Genomic DNA, 23,667 nt, shown 5'->3' on the forward strand with positions numbered 1-23,667 from the left:
ATTGGACATTCTCATTACTAACAGAATATCGTCCCCGACCATCTATCATTAGCATTGTTTTTTATTTTTTGTTTTGATTTTTGGATACATCTTCAGAGAACTAATTACAGTTTAAGCCATTTTTCAATGATTTTCTAATACTTAAAAATCTGATTGTCATACTAACCCTGATAGCATGAATTTGAAATTTTGGATCTTTTTTAAATCTTGCAGTTTATGGTGTAAATTGATTTTTTTGTGTCTCATTTGTCTTCTGCAGTGAACTTCATCACTTTTCATTTATTTGTTTTATCTCAGGGGAAGGCCTTTCAGCCTCCCGCCACTCTTTGCGAACAGGTCTGTCTGCCTCAAACCTTTCATTGAGAGGAGAATCACCTTTATCTCTTCTTCTCAGTCATCTTCTTCCTTCTTCAAGAGCTGGAACCCCTGCAGGCTCGAAGTGTACAACCCCAGTACCCACCCCTCAGAACAGTCCTCCTTCCAGCCCTAGGCTCAGTCGCCTGAACTCCAGAAGTTCCCAGCAGAGGCAGCTTCAGGCCCCAGAGCTACTGGTTTCACCTGCCAGTGACGATATTCCCACAGTAGTAATTCATCCGCCTGAGGAAGACTTAGAAGCACTGCAAGGCCAGGAGCAGAAGAATGAGGAAAATGTTGACATAACTTCAGGCAACTATTCAAAGTCCTCCATGTGTGGTGCTTTCTGCCTCTGGATCACTTGCACTTGGAATGCCTTTCAAGCACATAGCTTTAGCAGCATACATAGATAATGCTTATAATTTATTTTGACTTCTGCATGTTTTTTTCTTTATAGTATATTACAGAGAAGGATAGAATTATTAAAAATTTTAAGTTTTAAAAAGACTCCAAATAAGACTACACATAATTTAATTATTTTTCAAAAATTTTCACTGAGATTTTACAGGTCAATGCATTTGAATGGTTCAAAAAAATGTAGACATTTTTACAAGTAATCTTTTAATTTGCCATGATTAAAAAAATGGTGGCCCTTCTTGTGCATTTCATTCCATAAGGTGAATGAACACATGTTTTACATAAAGTAAAATGGGGTGATATGCCTTTTATCTACTATTTGGTGCTTTTGTTCAAGGAATGCAGTATGTTTTAACCTTCCTAACAAAAATAGAATTGAATGTTCTTTTTCTCATTTTGTCTCTGAGAAGATTGAGGTTCACTAATGACTGCCTGGCATCATCATTATTTCAAGACTAGTTTTATAATTTGGAATAGACTTTACTTGTCCTTTATTTAATGCCATATCTATTTTTAATCCTAATGCACCTTGAAATTTTCAGGACTAGAGTTCCAATAGTTGTGGCTAGGAGATATTTCTACGTGAATTAGAAAAATCATTTCTTAGTGGATAAAAGGTTTGTAACTCACTTAAGGGTTATTATATATAATTTTGGCTCTTCCTCTTATATATTAATTATATGCACATTTATACATATATATCTTTCTACCCAATTCATATAAAAAAGTATTCTTTAGTGACTATGTTTTACTGACAGCTAAGCATCAGCGTGACATATGAACACTAACTATAGTGGTTTTAATCACATAATTATTATCACATTTCTGCATAACACTGAATAATATATAACACTTCAATAGTAGCTTATAGTTATTGGCCTGTTTGATGTGTATAAAATTTTGTGTAAGTTGGGTGGATATACCTATTTTCAGAAACTCAGGCTCAGCAAAGTTAAATAAATTCCCCTGGATCGTACAGCTAGTAAGTGACAGCCCATGTCCTCTGACTAAACATCCTGTGTTCCTACCAGTATATGACCAACCAGCCTCTCCTTCTCTTTATTGGCTGTATCCAGACATACTAAATACATTTAATCAAGGCTCATTGTAGTTGCCAAAAAATGATACTTCTAGAAGTTAAAAAATAGAAGTTTTGTGGTTAAATCATTGTAACATTAATTATGATAGTACTTATAGTAACCATTGTTTCATAGGTTGTCACACACAGTGATGTATACTTTTCAAATATCATATTTCTAATTTGTCTAACAATTTGATGAGTTCATGTTATCGCTGTTTGTAAAATGAAGAAAATTAAGACTTAGAGATGTTAAGGTTATACCGTAAATGACCACAGCAAGGAATTGAACCCAGATCTACTTATAACAAAATCTATAGTATAGAATTTCATTGTAAATTTTAATACTTTGTGGAAAAGATAGAGAATTATATAATGAGGTAACTAAACAAAAAAGGGAAAAAAATCTAGAAATAATTACTCAGAAATAACGAACATTCTTATTTTAATTAAAAAGGACTAGCAAGGTTTACTATTTTTATTGAACAAAAATGACTTTAAAGTTACTTCCCCTTGCATTTGTTTTTACCTATATCTGTCAGTAATACTGGACATTTCTTGTTTTACCAGTTTCAATGTTATTAATGATAAGGGACTATAAATTTTATATGGGGAGGAAGGGATGTACAGGTTCACAATGGCTTATTAGGTCATGTTGTTAAGAGGATAAAAAGAGCAATTTACTGAAAATTGAGGGACACAATTAAATTATTTCCCCCTCTGCCATTAAGTATGCCATGAGATTTATTAGCCTTTCTGAAGAAAAGAAATCAGAACGTAGGGAAAAGAGGGAATTTCTAAGGAAAAGGGAGAGCTTATAATTACTGTTTAAAAAGACATTTATAGAAGGAATGTAATTACAATAATAGGGGCAGCTCTATATTATTCCTTGCTTAGTTACCTTTGCTGCTTAGAGCAGCTGGAAACTCTATAAGTTTTCCTGAAGTCTGATGAAGAAGGTGGCCTTGGCATCATTTTTGAGAGACTAATGTCATAGATTTTTGTGGCACGAGGTCATGATTTGTGAATACCTGTAGTAAAAAAAAAAAAAAAGAAAAAAGTGGTGTTTCCCATTAGTTATTTTTTGGAGAATAATTATGTAAAAGACGTAACTCACTTTTAGTGTTTGTAACTGTTTTCTGACTCAGTGTTTCTCACGCTTGGCACTATTGACCTTTTGGGGTGGACACTTCTTTGTGGTGGGGGATGTCTTGTGCGTTGTGGGATGTTGAGCAGCACCCTTGGCCTCCACTCACTAGCCGCCAGTACACTCCCTAGTGGTGACAACCAAAGATGTCTCTAGACTTTGCCAGATGTCTGTGGGGGGCAGAATCTTCCCCAGATGAGAACCACTGATCCAAATACTTCTACTTTCAAACTTTTAATGACAGAAAACTGATATCTTTGATTTCTGTTTCTCTAGGTAGCTTTGCTATTTCAAGAAAAAGAATGTAAGGGCACAATAATAGATTTACTACCAGGGTATGATTTTTAAATCCCAGTACTGATTGTATACATACTCATATTTGTTTTTTCTTTTGCTCAAAGCAAATAAAGTCCTTCTGAGTTATTTGTGCTAATGATAGTTTTAATTTTGGGGAATTTACTCATTTAATTCTGAGCTCTAGGAATTTACTGTAGGAGCAGGGATACTTCCTTAACCTTTTGAAGAAATAGCTTTAACTTAGCTGAGAGTAGGAAGGATTGCATGGAGAAGGCAGTGGTGGGAATCTCTAAGGTGTGCCTGGCATGCTGACTTTAACAGGTTCAAGGTGACCAGGTGAGCCCATGACTTCACGTCATTTCTTCTGGCTTTGTCAGTATTGAGTTGCACATTATTTCTTCCTCCCATTCTACTGTGTCCTTGTTTTCCCTCGGAGCCTTCTCCCCATTCCACTCTTCTCCCCAAAATCTGGTGGCTGGGACTGTTCTGGGAAGCTGTGCCTATGTTTTTTTTTGGTTACACGTTTGCAGGTTGGATGCATTTAGTAGTTAGCAGTGTGTGTGTGTTGATGGTCATTGCAGTTGCTGCCAGGGCCTTAATGATACTCTTCATTTTCTTGTGTGGGAGTTGGTGGAAACCACTGAAAAATACTGGTTCACTTTTTTTTTTCCACTTGGGCATGTATTTTAATAAAGGAATGGACTCTATTATGGAAGTGTAGGGACAAAGTTCAAAGAAGAGGCTAAAATGGTGAAAAATTAGTTAAGTTTTAGGAAATAGTTTTTATTTCAGAATTGTTTAATACTTCTAGGGAATTGAGCACATGGCTAAGGGGATACTTGCGCATACTTTTTACACTGAGATTTTTGCGTCAGAGTGACATCCTAGTGTAGATATTTAACATAGAAGTGGGTATCACAAAGGTCTTCTTTCACTAAGTTTAAGCAGTAAACTCAAATGACTTAAAGTTACTAGTTAGTGTATGTTGTATTCTGTAAAAACGAAAACTCCCTTAGAGGCATTGAATATATCTGATATGCTTAAAATTTTGGAACTCAATTACAAATATTAACTTTAAAGTTTATAGGATCTAACCACAAACAATTTAATTGAATTTCTGTGGGTCACTAGATTGTCTTGAGTGGCAGAGTTAAAACTAAAAGTAAAGACTGTTGTTAATTGTCTAGTGCATCTTCTCCGTGATACTCAGTGTTTTGGGTAATATTAAATCTATATTCTTGAACTAGAAAGTCTTGGGTGTTTTGAAAAAATTAGATACATTTAATGGTAGAAATCTGTGTTAAGTACTTCAACATTTTTGAGATTTGAACTTTATGCAAAATTCGTAGTGGTAATGATTGGTCATATGCTACTGGGTGTTTTTATGTTATTGTGTGAATTGTTGCTGCTGAGTGTTACTTGAAATGAGTATACATAATGCATGAACATATATCTATCATTTGTAATACAAACAAGCTAATTTAATAGAACGTGTATCTAAAATAGTAAAAACATTACTATTATGTTTTAACATATTTCTTAGGAATAATGACAGTAGGCAGCACATAAATTTTACACAAGAGAATGAAAATTCTTGAGGAAACTGTTAAGATTAGGGATGATTATGGCAAAATTAGTGTACATTTAGTTGATGTGGCTCTTAACATTTTCTGAGTTACATTTAGGTTTTAACAGAAATTTTATATTGTTATTGATGTAAGTGTGCTAGACATCATTAAGCTAACTTAATGATGTGCAGTTCACATGTCTATTGGATACATTGAAAATGGATGCCCTAAGTATTTCTAGTGGTGATCAGACCCAGGTCTTCCACCTTCTACTCACTTTTTCTCTTTTTGCAAAAGGCCACCATTTTTGTAAATGCCAATTATATTATTTAAAATGTTAAAATATATAGCTTCATTATTGCTTAAAATGTTAATATACTCTTGCTGGTATGGTACTAACACTTGGCACCTTTTTTTTTTTTTTTTTTTTTTTTTTTTTTTTACCTAACACATTTGCTTTTAATAAACCATCACTTTCAGGATATGAGCAGATTCAGGTTACAAAGTGAATTTTCTCCTTACTAGTTTGGAATTTGTTTGTTCTTAAATACAGGTATTTTGGCCTCTCCACAGTCTGCACCTGGAAACTTGGACAATAGTAAAAGTGGAGAAATGAAAGGTAATGGAAGTGGAGGAAGCAGAGAAAATAGTACTGTTGACTTCAGCAAGGTAATTCTGTTATTAACTATACATTTTCATAGTCATTTTTACTGAGAAAATTGTAGCATTGTGGCTTTATTAACATTGATTATAATAATTTTTTAATAACTGGTGCCTATAAACCTGCATGTGATGCTTGTGATATGTTAATTTATGATCAGAAATTGTGAGAAAGGTAACAGGCTCATAGCACTTGAATAACGTTATATCTTACTAGTGTTAGAAATTCTGAAAAAAGAATATATGAATAATATGGTATTTTTATCTATACCTACCCATAGATATCATGAAACTTCAGTACCTTTTGAATTACAGTCGTTTGTTCTGGAGCTACCACCACTAGAAAGATTAATTCTGGTAATGATGTTACAGCAGTAATGATTCAGCTTTTTCTCAGCTGTAATGTGATCCCAGAATTATTGTCTTATGGTGTCAGTACTTTCTGGAATGTCACTGGGAAACATTGGTGCTTCCCCATGGGTAGGTAAAGGTAAAGGCATGGATTTAAAAACAATTCACCTATCTCAACTATGATTTTTAATTGTGGTAGATGAGTATTTAAATGAAATATAAAAAGAACTTATTTCAAAAGAACAGGGCAAAAAACTACAAGTTCAAATTACAATTGAATTTAAAGCATACTTTGTGAGTACTGCCTCTGAATAATTGATCCCCTGTGGCCATTGTAAATTTTTTTATTGGTATTTACTATAGGATACAATGTCAGACTTTTAATTAAATGTGATTATTTCAAGTAAGATTCATTTTTTAAGCCTTTATTTTATGATGCAAAGTCTATAAATCACATTTTGCAGAAAAGGCATTTAAATGATGATTTGCGGTAGCTTTGCTGAGCTTCATGCTCTAAAATTATAAAAAGCTTTGCCAAAAAAAAGCCTTGCTTATGGGACGTTGTACTGTTCTAAGTCGATGATATTTTTACTGGTGCTCCAGTTATTTCAGATGAGTGTAAAGTGTTCAGTATCTAAATTGCAATGAATAAATTACTATAGTTTACGTTATACATCTCCTCTAGACATGGCAGATGCCATTTACTTTTGTTCCTCTGTCACAGTTTTCCTTTTTTTACTTGGTCTGTCCTTGTGTACACCTCCTTATCTCCTGTTGGGCAGGAGTCTGCCTCCTGGCACTGTAGTTGTGGCACACTGGGTGTGGGACTCAAGAGGCCCGCTGTAAGTGCTGGTTTTATTTTAATAGATAGCCCTGTAAGTGGTTGTTTAGTGCCTTGTGTGAAACTGCGTATAAACGAAGAAGTTGCCATACTTTGATATTATGCTCGTAACCTTTTCTTTGTAATTATACACAGACAACTGAATTTGATTATATAGCACTACCATATATCTATACCAATTATGGCTATTGTAGTTTTAAATAAACATAATTTTTCCCACTGAATGAAGATACTGGGGAATGCCCAGAGTTCTTTAAAATAAAAAGGACTTATAAAAATACATAAAATATAAAGGAACTAATTGATTTCTAAGATTAAACAATAGATAATAATTAAATGAATATTTTTAGCACTGTGTATAATTTCATGGACCACTGTTAGCTTGTGAACTATATTTTTGTCTTTAATAGTTTTTAATGAATACTGCTATATTCATTGAAAATTTTCTCTAGTTTGTATGTTTGGTAATTTAGATCTCTGAAGTAGTAAAGACTATGACAGTAAAACAGTTGGGAGTATTGTTTGGTAGATGTGTTTTGCTTGCTTTTTTGTATTTGTCTACTTCATTCTTTGTATTTGTGAGAATTTTGGCATTTTTACATCCTTTAGATCACCAGTTTTGATTAGCAAATAGTAGTCTTAAAAGCATCTTTTCTTTCCTATTTCCCTCTGGTCTTATTAATACCATGCACACTTTATTTTTAATTATTATTTATTTGTCACTAGGTTGATATGAATTTCATGAGAAAAATTCCTTCGGGAGCTGAGGCATCCAATGTTCTGGTGGGAGAAGTGGATTTTTTGGAGAGACCTATAATTGCGTTTGTGAGACTGGCTCCTGCTGTTCTTCTCTCAGGGCTGACCGAGGTCCCTGTTCCTACAAGGTAAAGTGAGGGTTAATTCCAGTTAACATTCTCCCAGAATGTCCAAAATCTAAAAAATTTTATTCACTGAAGGAACATGTTGCTTTATGCAGCATAGCACAGGGAGATCGGCTCGGTGCTTTGGGATGACCTAGGAAGGATGGGAGGGAGGCTTAAGAGGGAGGGGATATGGGGACATGTGTATGCATGTGGCTGATTCGCTTTGTTGTGCAATAGAAACTTACACGGTATTGTGAAGCAATTATACTCCAATAAAGATCTGTTAAAAAAAATTGATAAATTTAAAAACTCAAATTATAAATTAAAAAAAATACATTGGATTTATATTTTTACAAGAAGTTCGGTATCTTGGGAGCTTTGGTTTAAAAAACAGTTCATCATTTTAGACATAGTATGTTCTGTGCAGGCACTGAAGTCATAGAGAATGGAATTGAATCCTTGCTCTGCCACTTTTTGTGGGATGGTCAAGCCAGACTTCAGTTCTCTAAGCTTTATTTGTAAAATGAGGGTAGCAGTACCTCACAGGGTTGATTAAATGTAATAATGCCTCTGAATTAGGCAAAATGCTTTGTTCTGACCTGATCAAATCTTCTGTTCAGTATACATTATAAGTAAAAATTGAAATGGGGGTCATATCCTTAAGAAGTAGCAAGTTGTGTTATAAAGGGTTATCAATTTGTTAGCTACTGATTGTATAAACTTAATTACAAATGCGAATAATTAAAAATAGTTTTTTCTTATTCATATAATAGTAAATAAGAAGAATTAATTGCAGCTTGATTGAAATACATGTGCCAGTTCTTAAGCTTTACTGAATTGCATTAACGGTATAAAGATAAATGAGAAGAATAATTTCATAGATCCACATTTAAATTCTTATAAAGCAGGAAGATGAATACTTCCAGTTTGGATTATTGTGAATATTAATATTTTACTGTAGTGTTAACAATGATATAACTAAGTAGGAAGTTAAATAATTTTTATTTAGTCACTATAAATAAATTAAAATCAAATAATAAGAGGTTTGATGTTAAATTTGGAGTCGTAATAAAAATGCTTTTCCTTCCAAAGGGATTAGTCCCTTATTTACCACATTAGTGTCTTTATCCAGACTGTAGTTTGAGGGATCATGGATTTCTTGTGCATACTCTTAGCTACTTTATTAAGCCAAAGTAAATACTTAAATGGGATTAGTATTCACTTTATTTACTAATTTACTTTTTTTCATCAGTACAGACAAGAAAAAATTGTTTACTCAAAATTCAGAAGGATATAGAAGATGGGAACTTTTAATGTAAAACACCAATTCCTTAAGTACTTTTTTACTCTAAGGAAGATGAAAAGTAATAACTTGGTAGAAACTTATTTATGAATGCCTTTCTTAGTTTTGTGATCTGTTTTCATCTGAATAGAGTTCCATCCTCTTTTCAGCCATTGGTGTGTGAGGATGGAAAAGAGGTCTGAGTGTTGTTTCTGTGTTTACATTTGAATGATTTCTTTATGATTCCTAAATTTATATGTGTATGTTGTTTATGTTGAAATCTGTGTTTTCATGTTTCCTTAGGTTTTTGTTTCTGTTATTGGGTCCTGCAGGCAAGGCGCCGCAGTACCACGAAATTGGAAGATCAATAGCCACCCTCATGACGGATGAGGTAATTAAAATGCCCTTTGACATGGACACTGATTAAAAAGCATATAATGCATATTAAATTATAGTTCTCCTTTCATAGTGAAGCTTAAAAAATTGTCCTTGCTTGTCTTTACTATTTTATCTCATATTCACTATTTGCCTTTTGCAAGGTCTTTAGGACCTTTCTGTCTGGGATCAGTGGATACTGTTTGGCTTCCTCTCTCCCCCCCAAGTTGAAATTATTGACCATCTTCTTGACGTTTTGAAATTTTCTTCATCCTGCATTTCAGGATATTGGTTCTTTGGGTTTTCCTCAGGACTTTGTGTTTTCCCCTTTTTTCTCTATAATTTCTTGCTTTTGTGGACTTCATCTTTGACCTGGCCTGTATTGATCAGGACTTTTATCTCTTTGGGAGAGAGCTTTATAGTTGGGCACTTGTTAGACATCTCTGCTTTGTGTCCCTAAGGCATCTGAAACCCCACATGTCTGAACTGACCTCCTTTCTCTGTTCTGTCTCAGTCAGTAACCAGATTTTATTGATTTTACCTTTTCTATGTATTTTGCATTTAATCTACCATCTCCTTTCCATCTGCACCATCACTTCTCCCTCCAGCTTAGACTCTCTTACCTTCTTTTCTTTGGTGACAAAAGTGGATCATATGGGCCTTTCTCTTATAGTATTTTCCTTTTCCTCTGTACTATCAGTAATATGCAGATTCGAATAAATCATTTCCTTGATCCAGATGTATCAATGACATCCTATTGTATATTTGTTTAAATTTAGACTCTTTACTGTTGTCTTAATAGAGTCTGCCTAATCTAGCCTCTGTACGCTTTTTTTTTTTTTTTTTTGGAAATTTACATGCTATGACTGACTAGTCACCTTTTCTCTACCACTTGCTCTGTCCACATCAGCTTCCTTTTTGTTCCTCAGATGTGCTATGCTCACTGCTGCCCCTGGACATTGCTGCTCTTCCCTTTGCCTGAGTGCTCACTCTACCACCTCCACCTCACCCTGTGCATGCTTTGTCCCTCATTTCAGATTCCTCCTGTAGTGTTTCCTCCTCTAAGAGACCTTCCTTGGCCACCCAATTCTTCCCCATCAGCTTCCCTTCCTTTATCCTGCTTTATTTTTATAGGCACATTTATTATTACCTGCAGTTGTGTATATATGTAATTACCTGTTTCACTGTCTTTCCCCCTGAGTTCTTGAGTGTGGGGACTTTGCCATATCTGTGTCCACAGTGCTCAGAATTGTGCCTGCCAAATAGTAGGCACCCAGTAAATATAAATGATCAAATTAGTTATTTAAGTAAGATTGTTAGCATACCCATGGTTATTCCTTTAGGATAAATGACATTAAAATGTCATAAAAGTGGAATGACGCACCTGCAGTATTATTTTATTCTGTATTTATTATTTCCCAAGTAAAATATTCTCTTTTTAAAAATTGTTGTGTATTAACACATCACTGGTTTCTTTTGTTGTTTGTTACTGTTAATTCATCTGGTAGAACTAATAGTGGGTTATTTTTTAAAGTTATTAGCGAGAGTGGGAACAAGAGTTAAGGTAATTATGTAGACTTAGTTATGATATCTAAAGTGGATTACTATGCGTAGAATTTTCTTTCAGCTTTACAATCCTTTTACTCAATATGTGTATTTTTCTTTAGATTTTTCATGATGTAGCTTATAAAGCAAAAGACAGAAATGACCTCCTATCTGGAATTGATGAATTTTTAGATCAAGTGACTGTCCTACCTCCAGGAGAGTGGGACCCTTCCATACGCATAGAGCCGCCGAAGAGCGTTCCTTCTCAGGTGAGAATCCACACAGTACTTCTTGGAGTTACTTTTTTTTTTTATTAAACATTTTTCAAATAGTTTATACATTTTCAAAACTCAAAACTATATGAAGAACTACACTCAGAGAAGTTGTTCCCCACCGTGTCCCGTTTGCCCACCCCTGTCCCCACCTCCTGTGGGTCACCATTTGTTATTAGTTTTTTGTTATCCTTCCAGTTTTTATTTAGTACAAGGAAATATGAACATATAGTCTTGTTCTCTCCTTTTTCTTACCAGAAGTTAACATCCTACTGTTAGTGTTCTGCACCTTGCTTTTCTCATGTAACAATATTTCCTGGGGATCTGATCATAAGAAATCATAGAAATACTCCTTCTTCCTTTCCTCACAGCTGTGTTTTATTCCAGTATGGGTGCACCATAGTTTGTCCTGTTTCTGGTGCAGGTTGTTTTCAGTCTTTTGCTATTACAAACCATATCATAGTGTTCATATTGCCATTTTAGTCTTGTGCAGGTGTGTCTGTCTGTAGGATGGATTCATGGGAATAAGATTGCTGGCTCACATGGGAATTTGTTTATAATTTTAGCAGATATTACCGGAATCTCCTCTTATCGGGTTGAACTGTTGTGGACTCATTTTGGTGATGAATGAGAATGCCTGTTCCCCTACAGCCTCACTAGCACAGTGTGTTGTCAAACTTTTGAATATTTGTCGGTCTGATAGGTATCATTATCTTACTATATCTGGTATTTTAATGTGGTTTTAATTTGCATTTCTGTAATTAGTGAAGTTGAATATTCCTGAGTATTTTTTGCTCATCACCCTCCATCACTTTTTTTTAACATTTAAATCATTCGTTGATCCTTTTGAATTTATCATGACGTCTTATGTAGAGAATGCATGCAATTTGTCTTTTTTCTAAATTGCGGCCTGGTTGTCCCTATTTATTAAAAAGTTAAGCATTTTTCCACTTGATTGGTGATGTTGTCTTTATCATTTATTAAATTTCCATATGCATTCAGGTCTGTTTCTGGAATTTCTTTTCCAGTGGTCTGTCTATTCATGGACCAATTTCACACTTTAATTTCTGAGGCTTTTTGTTATATTTTAATATCTGGTAGGTCTGCATTCATTCTCAACCTCTCTCTTACTCTTGTTTTTCTGAATTTTCTTGGCCATCTTTGCATATTTATTTTTCACATAAGCTTTAAAATCAGCTTTTTACTTACAGAAATAAAATGTGATTTTTAAAAAATTGTGATGGAAATTAAATTTCTAAATGAACTGAGGGAAAGTTGACATCTTTATAATATTGAATCTATTCAAGAACATGGTACATCTTCCCCCAGTTGTTTTCCTATTTCAAGTCAGTTTTTGTGTCCTTAAAGAATATTGTAAAGTTCTCCTTATCTGTGCCTTACACGCTCTTGGTGAGTGTATTCATAAGTATTTTATCTTTGTTTCTATTATAAATGAGGTCTTTGTTCCATTATATCATCTGCTTGTTGCTATATATATATATATATATATATATATATATATATATATATATACACACATATATATTTATTTATGAAGGCTATTGATTATTGTATATTTCTTTTGTATCCTGCTACCTTTCTTAATGCTTTTATTGTATGTAGTAGTTTTTTAGTCATGTAATCTGCAATAAGAGATAATTTTATCCCTTATTTTCTAATTCTTATACCTCTAACAAGTTTTCTGTTAATTGTATTGATTAAAATCTCTAATAGTTTTAAGTAGTAGTTGACTTTAAAGGGCATTTCTTAATTTTTTCCTAATTGTAGTCAATATCCCTAGTGTTTCTCTCATTAAGTTACTGTGTTTGGTGCCAAAGTACACATTTTATCATGTTAAGAAACTACCCTAATTTCTGTTTTATTGAAATTTTTAATAAAAGTGAATGTTGAATTTTGTCAAAGGGCTTTTTAGCATCTCTGGAGATGATCATATAAATTTTATTTATCAGTTATCATGGTAAATCACATTAATAGGTTCTTTAATTTGAAAATACTCTTGCAGTATTGGAATAAGCCAACTTGGGCTTTAAAGTGTCTGTAGTCTTTGTCTAATGTTTTATTTAAGTTGTTTGCCATCCTCTGTTTGTAAGTAGATTGGTATATAGATTTTTGTGCGGTCTTCACGTTTTGGTATCATCATTATACTTGTTTCATAAAAACAAATTTGTAAGTTTTCCTTTTTCTGTGTTCTTTAAACCTTAAGTGGTTTGGAATAATTTGGTTCTGAAAGTTTGAAAGATTTCTTTATTAAAATTTTCTGAGCTTGACTCTTGTGTCGTAGACTTCAACAACTTGCTTATTTCTTCTGTGGAAATTGGTTTGTGTAAGCTTTCTCTTTTTTCTAGAGTCAGTTTAGGTAAACTGTATACCATAGAAAATTACCTATTTTCTGGTGTCAATTTTGGGAAATTATGTTTTTTGGTATATTACCCATATCATCAAAATTTTCATTTATTTGCAGAGGGTTGTGTTGTGCAGTCTGTCTCTCTCTTTGTACATATATATATATTTCTTATATATATGTAAAATTTATGAAGTTGCCTCCTTGTCGTATCTTTGGTTGTATATTAGCTAATGGTTTATCATATTTTTCCAGTAGAGCAGCTTTTAAAATTTATTTCAGTTCTCCTTTTTAAAAAAGTATATTGTGTTTTGTAACTCAACTTCTGCTTTTAGCTGCTTTATTTTATTCCTTTCACCTTCCTTAAAAGATTTTTTTCACATTTCCTGAATTAAATGCTTAATACACTTATTTTTATTCTTCCAATTTTCTTAATATAAGTACTTCATTTTCTTGAATGAAGCTTTTGCTGTATCCCATAGATTGTGATATATAGTATTTTTCTTTAGATTTGTTTTCTAGGAATTCTGTACTTTTGTTTTCTCTTTCCCCTTTGAGCTATGATGTAAGTTAGTTTTAATTTTGACATTTTCAAATGGTAATCTTATGATTATAGATAAGTTGTGCTGCTCTATAAATACTGAATATGTGAACCAGGGAGTTTAAGTCTGTAGTTGAGCCAGAGTCTTTGATCCGGGGCACCTCCTGGGATGAACACCACCCCCAACCCCGTCTTTTTCTTTCTCCTCCTCCCTCTCCCTTTCTCTTTGGTCTCCTCTCTCTCCCTCTAGCAGTCTCCCACCCACCCCAACCCAAACCCCGCCCCGCCCCCCACTCCCACCACACACACACACACACACACACACACTTTTTTTAGTCCAGCAACCTCTGACCTTTGGAGGTAACAAATTAAAAGCTCACTTTGGTGAGGAGGAGGAGATCTTTTATCATGAGAATAGTACTCTTGAATTTGTAATAAAACTTAATGGGAAATTGATTTTTATGAAAATTTGTTTAATAACTCTTGTGCTACTTATGTCTTAAGGGAAGTATTTTAAAAAGAAAAAATGGCATTTACTCTTCATGTAAAGTATATTTTTTCTATAGTTAACATGAGTAAGATTTAAAAAATTCTAGTTGGAGAGATGCTTTATTGGATATTTTTGCTTCTGTTGCTGAGTAGTAATTTGAAATGGTGTGTGTGGGTGTTTTATAGTATATCTGATATTAGAATATAAAGCAGAAAAAAAAATGTAAATCTGAAATATTAATAGAGGCAAATTTTAGATTCTATTTCAAAGTGCAGTTTCCTTAAAGTGGAAGTTTACATTAGGAAGCATTTTTTCTAGGAGTACTGGTTAGATATATAATCAGTATGAGATCTCATGTTCCCTCTAATTGAAGATGCCTTCTCAGCTTCCTTAAAACAATTCTGAAAATGTGTTTTTTGTGAAATGCAGGAAAAGAGAAAGATTCCTGTATTTCCCAATGGATCTGCCCCCAGCTCGGGTGAGACCCCTAAGGAGGCCCCACACCATGCTGGGCCTGAGCTACAGAGGACTGGACGGTGGGTACAGATACTGATACAGTGTGGGTGTCTTTTAGGGGCTAGAGATTGATTTGATGGAAAAGGCATAAGCATTCGTTTTCTTTGCAAATATTTGGAAAGTAATTTTGTACAGTATTTTTTCCATATTTTAAAAAATGTGTATTATTTTATAGGTATATAATGTTAAGGATAATTAATATGCATTTTAAAGTAGTTTACTAGACTATATTGGGTTCTGTATAACAGGATTTAATTTAAAATGAAAATATTATGCAGCATATATTAAGAGTATTGTAGTTCTATAGTAGGTTAATTTAACTGCCTGTACAGAAGGTTCTTGAGGAAAGTGTGGTGTCCTGTTGCCATTCTTATATGAAGTTAGAGAATTATGGGAACAGAGAGGAATTGTAACCAATGTGTCGTGTGTGTGCATAGATGTAAAACTCTTCCATGAGCAGTACATCATGAGGTAATGTAAAATTCGACAGACAAGCATAATTAAACCATAGTAATAGTCTCTGGAAACCTAGTTAGAAAAATGGTTGCAGAAATTAATTTTTGGAATAAAGAATAGAAATATTACCGGGTGCAAACATTGTCTTAAAATATTTTGTAGAGGTAGAAAATGATATTGTATTACCATTGTGTAGAAAAAAGCATGTGGATGTTGATACTGTTTTATCCATTGGTGGTCCCTATAGAACTAAAGATCTTGAAGCTTAAATATTTGTTTAAAAAACCAGGATAGCTTATACAGGATATCTTAATTCATTGACTAATATAGTCGTCTCTGAGTATAATAGAGTAAGACTCTGTCCCCATGCGAAAGGTGCTCATTTAAGTTGTTATTATTATTATTACTTCTTCAGACTTCAAACTGAGGTAGGGTTAGTCACTGAGAAGTACCAAGCCAGACCCCCAGTGATCTCATGTTACCCGAGAGTCTCATATAAATGATTGATTTGATGATATACTTTCATTTTCTAGATTATCATTGGCACCTTTTTTGTTGCAAGTTGGCACCTTTTTTTACAGTTTTCTTAGTCCCCTTGCTGTCATATTATTTATAGGATAACTTCTTCCAGGTGTCAATTTATGTTTAGGCTTTATTTCAGTATTAACTTTGGAAAAAGCTAGAATGGTAAAGCTTGAAACATCTAAGGCATTTGAAAGCATAAGATTAATTTGTTTGGTGTATTTTTCTGCAGTAGGGATTTGAATGCTATTTTATGAGTCACAAAATCTTTTTAAATTACTGATTTGTCACTGGTAATTATTGAGTACCTACTATTTCCCAGGCAGTGTTCTAGACATTGAAGATAATGACAGTGAATAAGAAAAGGTCCCTGCCCCTCACAGAGCTTATATTGTAGTGGAATGCTTTCAAATTAGATGTATCCAAAAGTCTGATTTTAAAACACACTGAAATGATAAGTCATTGAAATGATTTGATGTGCAAATATAGATTTTAAATTTACTAACTAAAACCTCTTAGTTTTATTAATATGCACACTGGTTTGACTACATATACAGTAAATTACATACACTGAAATAGTTTTTAGGTTTTTTTTCTAGACCAGAAGTATTTATGTGTTTGAAGTACTAAAATTTTAAAACTAAAATTATTTAATTCACTACTGAGTGGGCCTGAGCATACTACATTCATATAAAAGGGTATTTGGGGACTTATGATTATATTATAATTGCATTCCTGGTATTTCTGACACTTGCCTTTAAGATTTATAATATAAATAATGATTAATAGCATTGCTTATGCACATTTTCATGAATGGGTTGTTAGGTTTTATTTATTTTTATTATGTATTTCCTTGCACATTTGTGTTTGATATTTATTGCATTTACTCGTATAGTCATTTGCCTGTAGTCTTTTCAGTATATAGTCCATATGATACAGATGTTTGTGCCTCTTTTAACTTAGTGAGGTCTACCTTTCCACTATCAGTGGATTAGATTAAATGAGTTTGTCTTCTATAATTTATACCATTATTTAAATAGGATATTGATTTTTGTTGACAAAACGCTAGGCACCAGCAGTTTTATGTAGCCCATAGTTTTAGTTTGAACTAGCCAGAATCCTCTAGTGTACAGTTTGACGAGTTTCATCTCACCTATTTAGGCTTTTTGGTGGTTTGATACTTGACATCAAAAGGAAAGCACCTTTTTTCTTGAGTGACTTCAAGGATGCATTAAGTCTGCAGTGCCTGGCCTCGATTCTTTTCCTATACTGTGCCTGTATGTCTCCTGTAATCACTTTTGGAGGGCTGCTTGGAGAAGCTACAGAAGGCAGAATAGTGAGTACAAAGATTGGTAGTGGCCAGGCTCTTAGCTCTTCAGAGGCAAGTGTCTGTGTGCATTTGTCTCACTATTCATACTTTTATTTGAAGAGTCTACCCACAGCATGATTAACCTGTCCCAAAGCAGACTTCCCCCAAAGGTAATTGCAATGGAAAACATGGGGAAGCCATTTGAACAGGAGAAGATGCACAGTTGAGGTAAAAAAAAAAAAAGAAAGAAAGAAAGAAAAAAGTTTGTCATGGCTCGCTGGATGAATGGTTTTATAAATTGAGTAAAAGGCTTGTATTGTCTTTGTGGGGGGAGTGGGTGGGAGGAGACAGATCAATTGAACTGATTCTGGGTGGGTCATGGGTGGGAGAATTTATCTGTGGGGTCACTTTGTATCCTTTAAGGCATCATAGGATTAGTTAGAGCCATGTGATTAACATTAACTAATCCACCCTGGCAGGTCCCCCGGGCTAGACTATTTGGAAGAAGGGAGCATAATTCTGGACAAATGATGGATTTTTGAAGTGGTGTTTACTTTAATTTTGCTGTTATTAAATTTGTGTGAACGTTGCCAAAGTGTTAATTGGAAAGTATAACTGAAAACTGCATCTATATTTTGATATGACTAGAATGAAAGTTTTTATGTTTTTTGTTCTTGGTGATACTGTATTGGGGCTGTGGGGGCCTGATATCGGAACAGCATCTAGTGCTTTGTGAAATTTGGAAAGACTTTTTTGTTGCTGTTTATATACATTTTAATGGCATTTAAATGAGACAGTTTGTGATTCCTAAGTATATTTTGTTTAATGATATTTACTGTTTGGAGAAAATTTATTTTGTACAGATAAAAGGTTAAAAACCAACCAATTCTAAGTAGTAATAATTGTTCAATTAAAGTATTTCATAAGCTGAACATGAGATAAACCTGACAACTGAAATTTCCTTTCAACTCAATTTATTTTTGATTATTTAGATTCTTTTATATTATTCTTTTACATTATTATAGCAAAGATAGATATTTTTAGTAAGTTGCTTTATGTGCTGTCACAAGTTGTACATGTAACTCTGCTGGTCCCTGAGGAAGTGTGTCTTGTCTGTTACCATCATGGAAATACTGTTTCTTTCCTCTTGGACTGTCACTCACTGCCTGCCCGTCTCATCCTGCTATTTAATACCCTGTGCATGTGATAGAGCTTTAGGCACTAGAGGAACATAGACAAGGGTAAGACATGGGCATGTGTCATCTATCCTCAGGATCCTAACCTAGGAGAAAAAGATAGGATAGTATATATGTAGTTACTATGTCGTGGTGTTCTGTGCCACACATGAGTGAGATAAAGGAAGAGCTGTAGGAGTTGTTAGAATAGAGAAATCAGAAATATTATGGAGGGAAATGATATGGAGATGATGCGTTTATTTTCAGATGCTTTATTGGAACTTCAGGTAGAAATGGAGACATTAGGAGGTGCAGTTCCAGAATTTATAGAGTGATAAGAAAGAAATATGAAGATTGGGAAACTGAAAATAGATGAGGTTAACAATGTAAAGGGAGACAAGGAGAGGAAAAAAGTGTGGGAAGTTATCCCCATTTATGAAATGGAGGAAGGATGAGAATGAAGAGAAAAATGGCCCAGCAAATTAGACACAGGCACAATCAGAGCTCTGAAAGAGGAGTCAGGATGATGTAATTTTGTAAAAACCAAAATAGAGGTGTAGAGAAGGAGGAAGATCAGCAGGGATTGTTCAGTGCTGTACAGTGGCGAGGCGTATGGGGGAGAGTAGGGGAGGGCTTCTAGTGGGTAAAATGGAAGCTTTTGAATGTGGGTTAGTTAGGGCAGTATAGGGAGGACTGTGATTTCTTTAGGGAAAGACAGGCTTTAGTTTGGGAATGAACATAGAAACAGTTTAAAATGGGAAAAAGTAGGTCTGGGTAAAGAAACCTAGTAAACGTGGCAATGAGGGGTTTGGGGAATGGTGAAAGGAAGGTCTTCACCTGGAAGTTTCTGCTTTTTCAACACAACATTGAGGAGGGAAACTAATTTTGTGCCCAACTGCCTTCCCCACCCCATTAGCATTTCTTTATTTGCCATCTCCTTGTTTCTCTGCTCAATTTTTTGCTTTCTATTTCTAGATGTTGCTTAGGCATTTTTTCCTTTGATTTGAACTCTAAATTCATTCCTAAATATACATATTATAATTGAACTAAGGATTTTCTAATAGCTTAGTGTAGTGTCTTCCAGGACAATCTCTTGTTTGTCTGTGGGCAAGAAAACAAATTTGTCTCATACAATTCATAAATATATTGTTAATATGAACACATTCATTTTGCCAAAAGTCTAGTTTGTATGTGGGTTTGATCCTATTTTTATATTAATAATTGAATGTTACTTTTACTACATACTATTCTTATGTTGTGATTTTGATTTTGGAACATGCTGTTATTACTGATGATGATAATTGCTACCATTTATTGAGTGCATTCCATATGCCAGACAGTGTGCTTGCTAGTGTTTTCAGAAATGCTGCTTCTTTAAGTTCTCCTGGCTATCATCACCCACATTTAAAAATGAGAAAAGTTGGGCTGGACAAGTCTGAGATATGGCCATGGTTTAGCACCTGGTAGGAAGCAGTCTTCTACTTCAGATCTGGTTCTGAAACCCTGCTCTCTGCCTACTGCTGTGCTGCCTCTTGGTTCCAGGAGGCTTGTTTCTCACAAGTGTCTTGTCTTTGCTTTACTGATGATGGGCTTTTCCTTTCTTAATTGTATATCCCAGTTGACCTTGATGTTTGTGAATGGTAAACCGTTTTCTTTCTGACCCTTCCCCTCTGTCGAGTGTCATAGCCTATATGCCTTAGCAACTGATAACCTAATCAGTTAGGATGTAATGTTGGTAGTGGAACAAAATTGGCCTACTAGCTTTGATTTACGATTTCTATGAGTCTTTCATTTTATCGTTTTTACCAAACTTTAATAATAATATTTCCTCATTTATGGTTTCCAGGAGTTTTTTTAAGGAGATTTTTCATCTATTATTTATGTTAAGCATTTCATGTTTTATATATGTTGGTTAAGCCCATCATATTAGATTAATTTCTTTAAAATGTATGGGAAATTGCACTTTATAAGCAAGTTTGAGAATGATAGTTTCAAATTTGAGCATGCTAATTTCTTATTCATCTACTTGGAGGAGTCTTTTTTTTGTAGCACACCACATCGAGCATTTAGTATGTTTTTTATTTTCTTAAATGAACTATTTCAGACATGCAAAAATATTCAAAATAATGTATACATCTTTGTATTCACCAATGGCTTAAGAAGTAAAACATGTATAGATAGGGTTGGAGCCTCTGTGTCCATCTTCTATTTACCCCTTCCTCCTTACCTCCCGTAGTATTGAGTTTTAAATTAGGGTTGATTGTAAAAGTTCACCTTTAATATGCTAAAACAAATTTAAATTTTCCCATGTATTTAAAATATATTTGTAATTTTCCATATTTAAATTTTAAATTTGAGATTTAAAGTTGCATTTGCTTTATTTTTTTAACCACTTGATTAATATTTTTATTTTCCAGGTGTCTTATATATATATATTATAGTAGGATAGAGATATATTTATGATGTATTACCTTTATTCGTTTCTTTTTTCCTTAAACAGAGTGCAATAGAGTCTCTTTTTGGAGCATCATTAACTGGGATTGCCTATTCGTTGTTTGCTGGGCAACCTCTAACAATATTGGGGAGCACAGGTCCAGTTTTAGTGTTTGAAAAAATTTTATTTAAATTCTGCAGGTATGTAATAGTTACCTACTTGTCACATTTGTTTATGTATGGTTATAATTATATATTATTGTTACTAACTTTAGTTAAAAGTACATTGTATAGTTAATAGCTGAAAAAGAGGGTCTGATGAGTATACATATTTTCAATATTTCGGGGTTACTGTGTGGTCAACCCTACTCTGGCTCCTACTCTCATCCCCAGTCACCTTGAATATAAAATCAATGGATTCGAGTGCTGATAAGCAAATCACTTGAGGAACAATAAAAGTCCTTTGTGTTAGCAAATTTCAACCTAGTAAGAACGTAGTTAATCTGAATTATTTATTATACGGTATGTTGGTCTTATAAAGGAAGTTTAGAAAGCAGTGGATCTCGAAGGCTCACGCTGACTTTACCCAGCAGGCTTGTGTCACAGAGGGAGCTGCACCTCACAGCGTGGGGTCAGTGCAGGTTACTGGAGCTGGTAGCCTCGGAATTTGACATGGCAGTACTATTCCTTTTGTGAGATAAATGCAGTTGAATATTTTAGTCTGAAACAACTTGATGCTGTTAAATGTTTGATTCACTAATTCCTCTTGTTTGGATTCTTTTGCCACTGGACAAGCTGATTCTGATTTTGATCTGGCACAGTACACACATAAATAGAGAATGTAGTGGCCTCAAGTGTTTTAGACTCACTGGTAGTAATTTCTTATTTGAAATTGAATTGGAAAATGAAGTCACTGTGGTGATACTGGTGGTAGAGGAGCTGGTGGTGGTGGGGCTGGGGCGTGGCTGCCATGTTGACACTGGAGCATCTGGGTCTTCAGAGAGAGTGACATACATCCACTTGTTCTACAGGCTGCTTATCTGTCATTTACTCCTCATAACTGATTTCTAAAGTGAGGTCTTTGTTTTTAAAATATTTATTGCCTAGTAGATTTTCACTGTAAATCTTTCGTATAAGTAAAATATAATCATTAAGTCTACTAATAAGAAGCTAGTCTTCAGTTGAAGCAGAAAAACACATAGAGCTTTCTTTAGTCATTATTTTGTTATTCTGTAATGTGTTCTCTTTTAGAAATCTTAAGTTTTTATACTGTTCTTATTGTTTGTTATGAAAATTTTAAGTACCAATACTGTTTGGCATGTATATGTTGATCATGTCCACATTTTTCTTTCTAAACAGAGATTATCACCTTTCCTATCTGTCTTTGAGAACCAGTATAGGTCTGTGGACTTCTTTCTTGTGCATTGTTTTGGTTGCGACAGATGCAAGCAGCCTTGTGTGTTACATCACCCGGTTCACTGAGGAGGCTTTCGCAGCTCTCATTTGCATCATATTCATCTATGAGGCTTTGGAGAAGCTCTTTCATTTAGGAGAAATATATGCATTTAATATGCACAACAATTTAGATGAACTGACCAGCTACTCGTAAGTGTTTCTGTTTCCCCTAATAGTAAATGTATTTTTGCAGAGGTGTCTGAGCAAAAGAAAATGGATTTTTTGCAATGTGATGCTCACTGTATATCTAGCTATAACTACCCAACTAGCAATACGGAGGTTGACTTGTTTGTTACAGATGAGATCTTACCAAAGCACGCAGTGGATGTAAATGCGGTTGAACAAATTCAGTCATTTTTATTCACCGAAACAATTTGTCCAAGTGTGTGTATTTTTGGTTTTATGTGTAAATTGGATTGGCCAATTTAAATTCAGTTGTTTGGCAACTAACCACCATATATTTATATATTCTTCATGTTTTGCATTTTCATTAACGTTTTTGAAACTTGATAATTTTTATTGGAAGTTATTTTAAAGTGTAATTTCAGTGCAGTGTTGTATGTTGTTTAGTGGATTATTTTCTTTGTGATAAGAAAAGCATGAAATGAAAATATTTTAGGACTCTAGAATAAAATAGGATTTGAGAAGTAATTATAGTAGTTACAAAGGGTTGGCAAACTTGTTTAAACGTGAAAAAGGTTATTAAGCTTAGACATACTGAGGTAGATGCCTGTATTTGCCGTCTTGAGCATAGTTGGTATGAGCGTGAGCCTGCATTTGATTAACTTACATGGAGGAACGTGGTTACCAAAAGCCTTCCTTCCTCCTGCCCCCCTCGGCCCCAGTCCCTCACTTCACACCCCTCCTCCTCTTGCTGTCCTCACACACTCTCGACTTTGATGCACAGAGGAGGGAGGGATGTGAAACTTCCTATAAGACATTGACCTATTTGAAAATATTAGTGACACTTTGATGCCAAGTCTATTTTGTGTCATTTTCTTTGCTCTTAAACTAGTTAATTTTTTAAATGTTATTTGTTGTCTTCTCTCTTTTCCTGCTACTTTGATCTTTAAGAAGCATGGTTTTTATAGCTAGTGCCAGCCAGTTAGAGTACTGTTTCCTACATGTGAACATCATTTGTTCAGCTAACATTCTGTGAGCAGGCACTGTGTTAGGAATGTTGCGTAATATTCATATCAGTGTTCGTCATTCATATTGTAGCCCCTTTTGTGTATGAAGAAACTGAGGCTTGTGGAGGTTAAAACTTGACTTGGGTCAAACAGCTAGTAAATGATAGAGCTTCAGTTGAATCCAAAGTCCAGCCACCTGCCTTTTCTCAAACAGCTCATAATCCAATT

At 34.3% G+C, this 23,667-nt stretch overlaps 1 protein-coding gene across 13 annotated transcripts in view; it reads left to right on the forward strand.

The window, feature by feature from the left end:
* Positions 1-23,667, forward strand: part of SLC4A7 (solute carrier family 4 member 7) — a 119,106-nt gene that overhangs the window by 65,963 nt on the left and 29,476 nt on the right. For 7 of the 13 annotated variants that reach the window (XM_082346458.1, XM_082346461.1, XM_082346462.1 and 4 more), the window contains exons 7-15: positions 298-666; positions 5,415-5,530; positions 7,440-7,597; positions 9,162-9,249; positions 10,901-11,047; positions 14,873-14,979; positions 17,099-17,273; positions 20,922-21,055; positions 22,214-22,459. In XM_082346458.1, coding sequence (XP_082202584.1) covers positions 298-666; positions 5,415-5,530; positions 7,440-7,597; positions 9,162-9,249; positions 10,901-11,047; positions 14,873-14,979; positions 17,099-17,273; positions 20,922-21,055; positions 22,214-22,459 — 1,540 coding nt within the window. The remainder of the gene's footprint in view (positions 1-297; positions 667-5,414; positions 5,531-7,439; positions 7,598-9,161; positions 9,250-10,900; positions 11,048-14,872; positions 14,980-17,098; positions 17,274-20,921; positions 21,056-22,213; positions 22,460-23,667) is intronic. The other 6 variants (XM_082346452.1, XM_082346451.1, XM_082346453.1 and 3 more) reach the window with 3 other exon arrangements.

Source organism: Balaenoptera borealis, assembly GCF_965194805.1.
Source record: "Balaenoptera borealis genome assembly, chromosome: 12".
Classification (NCBI taxonomy): Eukaryota; Metazoa; Chordata; class Mammalia; order Artiodactyla; family Balaenopteridae; genus Balaenoptera; species Balaenoptera borealis.